This window comes from Anneissia japonica, unplaced genomic scaffold, assembly GCF_011630105.1.
Source record: "Anneissia japonica isolate Jap-2015-1 unplaced genomic scaffold, ASM1163010v1 scaffold1417_len1240632_cov203, whole genome shotgun sequence".
Classification (NCBI taxonomy): Eukaryota; Metazoa; Echinodermata; class Crinoidea; order Comatulida; family Comatulidae; genus Anneissia; species Anneissia japonica.
This window is the reverse complement of record NW_022727891.1, coordinates 220,139-231,604: the sequence shown is the minus strand read 5'-3', so window position 1 is coordinate 231,604 and position 11,466 is coordinate 220,139. Positions and strand designations below refer to the sequence as shown.

The 11,466-nt window shown below is 30.7% G+C and overlaps 1 protein-coding gene across 1 annotated transcript in view; it reads right to left on the bottom strand.

Moving 5' to 3' along the window:
* Window positions 1-14: 14 nt before the first annotated feature.
* Window positions 15-11,466, bottom strand: part of LOC117113912 — a 14,914-nt gene continuing 3,462 nt past the window's right edge. The window contains exons 3-13 of the mRNA XM_033257417.1: window positions 11,321-11,385; window positions 11,014-11,164; window positions 10,455-10,615; window positions 9,013-9,164; window positions 6,109-6,189; window positions 5,630-5,741; window positions 4,812-4,889; window positions 4,067-4,194; window positions 3,255-3,371; window positions 2,838-2,948; window positions 15-2,484 (exon numbers count right to left, since the gene is read on the bottom strand). Of these exons, the coding sequence (XP_033113308.1) occupies window positions 2,397-2,484; window positions 2,838-2,948; window positions 3,255-3,371; window positions 4,067-4,194; window positions 4,812-4,889; window positions 5,630-5,741; window positions 6,109-6,189; window positions 9,013-9,164; window positions 10,455-10,615; window positions 11,014-11,164; window positions 11,321-11,385 (1,244 nt within the window). The 3' untranslated portion in view covers window positions 15-2,396. The remainder of the gene's footprint in view (window positions 2,485-2,837; window positions 2,949-3,254; window positions 3,372-4,066; window positions 4,195-4,811; window positions 4,890-5,629; window positions 5,742-6,108; window positions 6,190-9,012; window positions 9,165-10,454; window positions 10,616-11,013; window positions 11,165-11,320; window positions 11,386-11,466) is intronic.

Sequence of the window (11,466 nt, the reverse complement as noted above, 5' to 3'; positions counted from 1 at the left end):
AAGTGGATGGAATATTTTAATTTAATTTATTTCTTTCACTAGCAATGCATAATCACAAATGAAAGGTACCGTTTTAATTAAAAATATACATTAAACTATATTACCAAAATATATTTATACACAAAAATATTAACCTTAAGAAAATCTTAATTCCATAATTTAAAAGCTTTGATTAAAATTTGTTTAAATGTTTGCTTTAATTTAACTATTACAAAAATTAAACAGAAAATAAGTTGTTTGAATAAATAATTACACAGAAAGTTATAATTAAATATTATTGCTATAAATTAAATGAAGTAAAGCATGAACACCAAGTAAACAATCAAGCCCTTCTTTCATAAAAATATAACATTCAGAACATAAATTGATGACATATCACCTACGAGTAAAACATAATTAACTAAATAGTAAATCTAAAGGCAATTGATTCTACCATTAAATATATTCTCTTAAGAAAAACATATTATGCAATTAAGGATTCGAACTCGTGACTGTCAGAATGATCATTAGATGCAGTACTACAACTTAGAATCAATGCTAATACACGTCATTGGATCTGTCACTTATATCAATGTAATATTTTACATAGAACAATATTTGTGTCTATACTATGGTTTCAGAAGTCAAAACACATTTGCCACCACCAACATTCGAGTTCAGCCTCTTGCCGTTGTGAAAATCCAATGGCCACAATATGGCTGCCAAATACACAAAAAAAAAAACAAAAAAAAAAAAAAATAACAAATTTCATAATAGTTTACATTAAGCAAAGATTTTGGTGCTATGCTGTCTTAATAAACAAACTTTGGCACCACCAGAAGTATAAACCTCGCCCACATTGCGCTATCATACAAAATTTAAAAAAATAAATATTAAAGCAAGAGTATACCCTTAAGTAATTAGGCCACTGGGGCCTTCCATACGTTACATAATGAAAATGAGTCCTCTGTGATTGGCTGAAAATTCTATTATACAACAAAGTCTGTGTAACAGGTGGTATGTGTTTACTTTCGCACATTATGACTTCTACCTTGTACTATATATGATATAACTAATTATATATCATAAATATATGATATATAATAATTATTATTATATATCATATAATGATATATAATTAGTTATCATACTGCATATGATTGAAAATAGCCATATAAAATGTAAATGAAGAATTCAATAAACAATAAAATAATTTGCATGGATTAGAAAGCTTCTTTACATAGGGCCTAGGGGGCAGTCTGGACTATGTTAATTAAGAAGGCTTTGGCCTAGGGCTAGGAGTAGTTATTTTTAGTAGCCTAGGGTTGGCCATTCAAGCCACATATACTGCTATGAAAAAGAAAAATCATACTATTACTAGAAGTTGACCATCATGCTAATGTCATTAGTGCTGAAATAAAGCATCATATGATTTTGTTTTTAATTAGTTTTATAATTTTTTTACTTTTTACCGTAAATGAATAACAAAGTGAATCAGTCTTAATGTGTATTGAACCCACTTAAGTCAATCAAGAACACATTCGACATCATGATTTTGTGTTTTATAATAATAAATACTTATACCATTTTAAATTAAAAAATGTTTACACGACACAGCGCTATTGTCATACTTTTAAAGTTTTCAATACATCAATGTTACATTATTTTCTACAGGGCTTTTTTTAAAAATAAAAGTATGTATGCTACATTTTGCATTACTGACATGTATTCATCATCATATATAATATTAAATGTGATCTACTTATAGTAGTCTTAATTAGGAATGCATTGCACATTATAAATCTCAATAGTACTGATTTTTTTTTATTTACAAAAATATATTAAGAAAATGTATACTGTACATTATTTAATATTTGTAGTAGGTCTGTGCTGTGTGATTCATATTTTGATAGAATGTATTTACTGTCCCACACTGCTTGTTTGTCCAGGCATAGTTTTATGGTATTCTGTCACTCCATACAGTTGACACCAAAGGCCATGTCATTTTAATAATAATAATAATAATAATAATATATAGGCTTTTATATAGCGCTCTATACAACTAAGTCTCTGAGCGCTTTCCCACATTATTAGTCATTGGAACGATGCCTATGGGGGAAATTCCATAGTTTGCGGCATGAAATATATCAGCGCATTTTTGCACTCGAATCTCTTCAGGTTTCCCACTTATAATCCTGAATGGAGAGAAGCAATGCCGATAAAGTGACTTGCTCAAAGACACAAGCGAATACATAGCGAGGAATTGAAAGCCCGACGTCGAGGTTGGGAAACCAAACTGTTCCCGCTGTGCCAAACCATTACAACCCGACCTGCTGACACAATTGGCCTTTTGCTACACACCAGCATATACTGTATTTACATTGATGATAAAATTTGTTCTTCAGAATAAATTATTTTTAGTCCAATTTTAAACATGGAAACTGACTCTTGATTGAAGATAAATTACGTAAACCTTTCACACCATACAGCTGCAGCATTTCCAACCTATGAAAAAGAATTCAAATTAAGAATTAGGAAATAAATACAAAATATTTACAAAAATAAATTCAGTCGATTAAACAGGAGGGAGCCACTGTGGGTGCTCTGAGCTGTGGAAATCTCATTCTATTCCCATCGATGCTCTCCTTCTGTTTCAGCTAAAGGACTGAAATGCAAGTTACGATAGTGCACCATCTTTTGGATGAGACATTAAGCTGTTGGTCCCGTAAGATGGCCCATAATAATAATAATAATAAAAATAATAATAATAATAATAACAATAATAATAATATCAGCTAGAAAAAAAAAATCTAACAAAAACAGACAGAATCATTTAAGAATGAAGTTGTTTAACATACCTTTTGCAATGATGAAGTAATTTCAGAACACTTTTCTCTGTTATATCTTGGCAAAAATTGAGTTTTAAAATTTGTAGGCTCTTCCCACAATAACTTGCCAAAGATGAAACGCTGTAAAAAAATAACATGTACACTATAAATTGTCATAATAACACAAAGATTTGAGGTTTGTGAGCTTGGGTGCAATAACAAAGTCACACTAAAAAATCAGACAAAGATTATACAAATACTGTATATCACAAAACATTTACTGTTTTCCAGTTTGCTGCATCTTAAGCCGAAGGAAAAATAGTTTCGGTTGATGGACGTTGGCATGATTCCATGGAAACGGCAATGCAGTGTACACTCACTGTACTTAAAAGGGTACTACTGTTGCAGGAAATTAATTAAATACAAATGAACAAACAAACAACGAACCTTTTATAGTTGACTGATGTTGAACTGAGGTCCAGGGAAGAAAGCTGATAGCAACTTTTGGCTAATGTGTATACTCCGTGATTAGTTATCTTTTTGCAGCCTGATACGTCAAGTATTCTGTAATGCAGAAATTGGTGTAAAAGGAGAGGAGGATCCAATGTATTTTTTTATTTTAAATATATTTTATTTTATATATATTTTTGTTATAAATATTTATATATTTCATTCATTGACTGCGGAGTGAGGCACAAGACCCAAATAGTAAACTGTACACACTATCAAATTTTATGTGAAAATATGTGTGATGTGCCCATATATGGGCATGATGTGCCCATATATATGGGCTTAATGATGTAATATTATATCCAAATATGTGCATGTCACATTTATTTGTCAGGATAAAGATAGTGTGGGCAGAGTCACGGTTATTGTATTATAATTATAATAATACAATGTTGTGAGGACAGATTCTGTCAATTGACAGGATCTGATTCAAAGACCCTGAGACGGGAGGGCAAGCATTAAGCCAAAGTTCCACTTTTAAAATTTTCTCTTGAAATATATAACTATATCAGAAATTTCTATTGTATTACAACTTGAAATTAAAAAGTAAAATTAAAAACAATAAAAATGCTACTCAAGTTAAAATACTTATATGTATACCAATTAAAATTACTGGTACAGGTAAATCAAACCAAGTTGAAATACTAGTAGTTATACAATTCTAAATACCAAGTATATTTATTAAAAATAATAGACTAAAATCAAACTAGCTGAGTGTTTATGAAGTATTAACATACTTGCAATCTTACCCGATTGTTGGAAGGTATGTTGCAAACTCCACTAAAGATGCATCTGTCAAATGACCGCAGTTTGCCAATGAGACACTCTTCAGTTTCTTACAACATCTAACTATTTTACGTACAGTTGTATCATGTATCTGTATTAAACAAATTAAATACTGCTATAATAATACAATAATAATAATAATAACTTATTAATTCCATATAATAATACACCTACATGAATATTTCAAATGCTTTAATTTATACTATAAATTATCATTATTTCATTTCCCAAGTGTTTTCATGTCAGGGATTTAAATCCAACCCTGTCAGCTTCTCATGTGAAGCCACTATATCTCTGTCCCAATGGTACACATGGGTCACTGGATCAAATGCCAGTGCTGATGGTAAATGTCAAATGTCAATGCAGTATAATAACTAAGCAAGATTATGTAATATGGCTCATAGGAACTTATACAGTATTTGATCCAATAACCTGGGAATTAATAGTATGAAGTCCTTGAATAAATACACTACATAATCATATAATTATAATACTCACCTATTATATTACAATCAATATTTCTAATTTTAGTATTTACTAAATATATTATTGATATTTATATTATTATCATGATTATTTAAAATATTATATGATTTAAAGATAACACAAAATCAATATCTAGGATAAACGTTTTGGCAATATTTTTGTTGTTGCGAAGGAAGAGCCCAAAATACTTGTGTTTGACAAAAGCACTTTATTTTACGTTACCTGTTTGCATCCTCTCATATCCAAGTGTTGAACGTGTTCCAGATGGGAAACCATAGTTAACATATGGTCATCTGTCATCTAAAACGAAGCAACCACATCAGGACGTCACAAAATGCATTATTACAACGAATGAAATTACTAATTAAAAAGCTGGTTCGTATTAACACTTATACCATGGAAACCTATACCACTTAAGCCAGGCACTTACTGCTTCGTAGGTTGTACAACCGTGGTATGATGAATCAAACTCGGCTGTTCTGTGGCAAAACTAAGTAAACAGAGTTTGCATGTTACAATATGGCAATAAATTGTCGTACCCTTTTGAAATTTTGCAGGAGTATATATCTATAGACATTATGATCATATAAAATATTTTAATTATTATTATTATTATTATTGTATACTTATATAGCGCATATCAAACTTCTCTATGCGCTGAACATTATTACCCCGGATCACCGTTGGTTTATTACAAAGTTAATAATGTTATCGGCTGAACTCTGCTCCCTCTGATTGCTAGACGGTGCGACCTGTTCGTTGATTGTTGGTGGCAGTCTGAGCTGATCCTCATTAAAACTGATCCATTGCGCGTGTGTTGTGGCCTCCATAGAATCGCGTCGGCCGACGACCACCAGACGCAGTGAATGCTCGGCTTTTAGTCTTCGGCTACATCTTCATTTCAATTCCAATGCAAATTTTCAATTCATACAATATTCTGTACTAGTGCATGGTTTGTTTGATTTGAATCGATGGAGGCCATTTCTTGTGTACCTCATGATGGTGCTGAAGTGCAGACAATGTTTAATTTACATACATACCTTGTAACATTGCCCAACATTCAAAGCTTGGAGATTTTTACAGACTTTGCCAATTTGTGAAATTACTGCAGGTGAAATGTTGAAGCAACCAAAAACTTCTAGAACACGAAGACTGAAAAAGTAAATTAAATAAAGATATTTTATATTCTTGAAGTCTTTAAATTAACTTCTCTTTGATTACAGTAATTAATAATGTTCATTCAGATATTATCACCATAATCATTCTCATCCTCATGAAGATTAATATTATGACTACTCTCATCAAGTGTCAGCAAAGGCTTCGCCATCATCATTATCAACATCATATGGTTTAATTTTCAATAAATCATCGTTCTCATTGAGTTCACCATAGCCAATGTCATCACCATCATAATCAACATCATCATCTCTATTATCAGCATTACCATTATTCTACAATATTACAATCATCATTACAGTATTTGTATGTTGGGCCAGGGAGTTGTTATAGTTGGGCCTACCTTTTGCAGTGCTTTTTTAAAATCATGTTAATAGAATCATCTGTTACAGCTTGGCAACCATTCAGGCACAGCATCCCCAACCTGACAAATTAATATAATACAAAACATATTTATTGGTATTATGTTTGTTATTGTTTCAAGCTAAAAAATTCCTCTTATGTGTTTGGCTTCTAAGTTAACAATTACTTTGCCAACGAACACAATTAAAAAAAAATCACAATAAACAGGATTTTCAATCTGTTCAGATGGTGGCCATTTTGGTTTTCAAAATGTCCATCACCATCAGTCTTGGCATTAATTGTCATATGATTCAAATTATGTTTTGTTTAAATATCATGAAATGGAATGATCACAAAACAATCCCTACATTATTTACATACATTTCATTAATATAACAATGATTTGTAATCCAAGAGGGAGTATACCACAACTCAATAGCCAAAGCGACTCCTGATTGAAACGGCATATTCAAATTAAAAATTTAAACACCAAGTAATTATACTTGGTGACCTGTCCTACAATAACATTTTTTCCCACAGGGCTGATCATATACAGATGAAAACAATAACCACTATAAATGATCGAAAACACAGTGATAGTAAATTGAAGGATTTTCTAAATTATATTAATAAAGTTTAAATGTTTATGTTTTGTGAATATTGAAACTCAATAAATATAGGCCGAAATTTTACATGAGGAAATTAATAACATACATTTGAGATTTCAATAATCGATAAAAATAGTCATTGTATATAAATACCTAGATTCACCAAATGCAAATAATACGTGTCCAATTTTAAGAAATATTAGAGCAGTAGAAGATCCTAACCCATGAGGACCAATCAAAATTGAGCTGAAAAATTGGTGATGTAGATACTTGACTCTGTATTCATATTTTCTTCTTAAAGATGAATTAAATATTTATGGTTAAGTATATTTTCAATGTTTGTTTTATTACTACTACAGGTACTCAAATATTTTGATGTTTCTATACCAAACTATAATTAATTTCTTAATTTTTGTGTAGAAATTAGTGTGATAATATTTTGACTTTGGTTCACTATATTTTTGTATGATGTGTGTTACTAATATAAGGCTGCAGTTTAATGTAGGGTTAAGTTATATAATTTTACTATTACTAGTAGGGTTAAGTTTTATATTTTTAATATTACTAGTAGGGTTAAGTTTTATATTTTTAATATTACTATCATATTCAATTATTATATTATGAACTGTCTAGACACACACACAGCTGTTTAAATAAAATGTTTTTTATTTATTTTATTTATTTAATAAACTTCTCACAAATGCAAAAATACAAAAATGAAGGCGACGTGCCAATAGGTGATGAACACCTCTACAAGTGCTCGCTTCTTACAATATAAATACAAAAATAGAAATCTGGATATAAAAAAATGACAGCACAAACATGAAGACAATAAAGAAATAAGAAAAATTGTAAAAAGAATGAGAGAAACAAGAATTGTCACAGTAAGTATAAAAATCATTTAAATAGAAATTTCCAAGGTAAATCTCAAACACAGAAATATGCAGAATATAAAAAGAAAATGATAAAAATAAAAAAAGACAAAAAAAAAAAAGAGAATAAATCAATAAGGCAAAATTTAAAAAAATAAAGTATGATAATATAGCATATGAAAAATATGATAAAAGCTCTTGTGTATTCAACAACCACCTGTAATCACATGGGAATTTGGCAGTAATGACAAATTACTTCCGATGACAATTCAAACAAATGAAGGACTTCCAATGAAAGTAGTAATAAAGTGGGTCCCTCAAAACCTTATGTGACATCGTATGTAATTTCAATGAGTCTACTAATCCAGTTAAGCTAAATTCTGAAATCTCTATTTTATGTATTGTTTGTTTGTTTATTTCTTTCAACAATATTTTGAGAGGGTGGTCATCTTTAAATACATACAAAAAAACAAAGACAACATAAAGTGTAAACAAACTAAAATAAAACTATGAAATTAATTAGAATACAAAAAACCCCACTTCCTAAGCCTCATAATAAATCTTAGCCTATGTCATCTATGAGCATCTTGTGTGTGTATTTGTCTTGTAAAAGGATTGCCGCTTAGAAAAATGATTAAGTTTACTGTTTGGCATATCCTTGGATTATGTGCCCAAATTAAGAGAAAATCACATGCCTGAAGAGGAAGGTATACTATGGTTTGTCCAAAACCCTCCTTTTAGAGTGAACCCCTCTGTTAAACCAACCATCCCCTCCCATTGCATTAACAATCACACAAATACAACTATGAAATACTGTACAAAAAAATTACAAAATTTTAAATAATAATCAGCCATTCACAAAAAATATGCAATTATATTTACCAGTACTTAATTGCAAATTGCTGTATTCTAGTTTTATCATGCCACTGCGTGCAAGTTTTTAAAATTCACATTTTCTGAGTTCTGTTTTTTTAATTATGTACAATTTCTAATTGGTTTTGATGTAGTTTTGAAAACTTTTATTTATGTGGAATTTTAATTATATGCAATTCAATATCTGTACTTTAGATGTATTTGTATATCATATTTTAAAGTCAATTTTCAGATTTTAAATATTCATTAATTCATTGGTCATTTTTTAAAGTGAAATTCATGACCACATTTGAAATGGGCTGGACTCAGGCCTAATGAGAAATCCTGATGCTCATTAACTTTTTAGTTTTCTTGTTCTCAAACCATTTTTTGTATTGTTTGTGCATGTTGAGTGTCGAATAAGTTCAATCAATCAATCAATAATGATTACTATTTTAAAATATGATACTTTATTTTTTAAAATTTACTATTTTGGAGGAAATACTGTACAACAAAAACAGATGCATGTAAATTATCTTTTAGTAGAGTGCTATTGCTATTAATTCTACATACATTTGAATACTTTCAGCGATAGAAATGAGGCCATTATTTGTGACACTGCACCAGCTAACGTCCAGGCTTGTGAGTCCTCGGCAGCGAGATGCATGAAGGAGTATCGAGTCACCAATCAAATCCCCTCCAGTTGAACCACTTACATTCAGCTCCTAGGAATAATAAAAATCATTAACTCTTAAAATACAGTGATATACAATGATCTAAATAAATTGTCCAAACAGAACAAAGTTGGTAGAAATTGAAACCATGAAAGTCAGCAAACAACTGTATTAAGGGTAGGCCTACAAGTTCACTGGCAGATTTTAAATTGGCAAATACAGTGGCATTGTCAAATGTTTGTGAGTTTATGGTTATTTGAGAAGCCAAAAACTATGTCATTCTCCAATTCTGCTGACCACTCTCTGTTTGAAACAAATAGCTTTACGTGTAAATTGTTTTTATAAAAGTATTATTTTATGAAACTGGAATTTTATTGGGTTCGGTGTCTGTCTGTTTATGTTACATGTTCAACTACAGTGTTGATTTTACCGAACTAAACTATTTCAAGCATCCTACATTTATATTCATCGAAGTAATACTTTAACGTTTATAAATTCCATCTCTTAATCCTTTGATGTGAAAGAAAAAAAGAAATAATTTATTGATAAATTTCAAATAATTTCCAGATGTTAGGAAATAACTAACTCTGAAGCAATTATCCGATAGTAGCAAAACATATTAATGTGACCTTTTTCACAATGCTTTTATAATGAGAACAGATCTACAGATCTAAAAACAAGCATATTTTCATCCATTAATGAAGTCAAATAAACACACATTCCTTAATGACATGAACACAGCTGTCCAAATTGACTACACAATAATTTGGACAAATTCCAATCTAATGTGCCAAGCCTCAATACATCTCGCTAGTGATATCCTATTATGTAATATAGCAAAAATTCTACAAAATTATCATATGAAATATAATATCTATTCTACATTCTGCAACTAAATCAGATCTAGATTTAGATCTAGATTTTTGTAAGGACAATAAAAACAAAGGGAGTAAAACAAATGAAAGAATAATTCTTGATAATATTGAATTTACTTGTTAACTAGAATTTATATAGTGACCTAAAGTATGGAGGTATCAAATTACAGTGCACCCTCCACTAAGAGACCTCTAATTCCGAGACCTCTCTAATTCGAGACCACTCTATTCAAAGAACCAAATAACAATCTTCAATAAACACAAAGCTATCACTCTAATTTGATACCGAACCCCAAGGCCACTTTAAATTTTCAGGTCCCGAAGGTGGTCTTTAGAGGTCAAACTGTATTAACATGATAACTTTGGTGACCCGACATTCAAATGTTTCAAATGTTAAGAATAAGGAGCTTTCGGTTTGTTTCGATAAATGCACTCATGACTATATTGTTTTTTTGGTTTTTTTTACCTTCAGTGATTTTGAACAAGCTCTAAACATCGTTCGCAGACCCCCTTCTGACACTTTCATGCCATTGCACTGGAGAAAGGAAATGGTTGTTGGGTGCTTTTTGCCAATTTGCATTAACCAGTCATCAGTTAAATCTTTCTTCTGTAACATGATGCTTTTCCCTGCAAAATATATTAAAAAGATAGACTGATGATACTATTGCGACTGATGATGATGACCCTTTAATGTTGTCGAACAAGAATAGGTTAGCTGAAGTTTTTTGGGTCACATTATCTACTAATGTAAGTGAACAAAATTTAAACCCAACCTAAGACTTACCACAAAACTCACACAGGAGTATATAACAGAAGAAAACATGAGCTGCTTAAAAGACATAGACAAATTTAGGACTCTTATATGCAGATAAAACAGAAGAACTATTTCTACTTTGAAATAATATAATAAAATAATTTAGCGCCTTGAGCACTACTGCAGTGGATTTGTGTGCTTTATAAACCTTATTATTATTAATATTATTATTATTATTATAAACCCCATACATGATTAACAAAATACTTACAAAGGAGTTCGTCATTTGCAATCCGGTGAAAAGTTTGACAGACTTGTGCAGTCACAGCCAGACTCGAAGGAGACAAGTAGGAGAAAATGTGAAACAGTAGTTCATCGGGTAACAGTTGCCAAAGCGACAAGCCTTCACCCCCTCTTGGACTCTGGAATGAAGTGAAATATATTTTGCTTGTTCCATATAAATTAATTTAACCTGTCTCTTTAAAAAATTTGCATCAGAGCACACTTAATAACGTATTGACATACTTATCTTATATTTACATTATGCTACTTTATTGTTTATATAACAGAATACTTACATCAGATAAAAGTTGCAAAGTAAGGGGAAGGGCACACTTCTGTTGAATGTTTGTACCATTGCTTTCTGCAAAGAATAAAGAAGTTGAATTAACTGGGGCAGGTGCAAATGGTGCAATCGCACCCCCTAAATTGCATGAAGAAAACT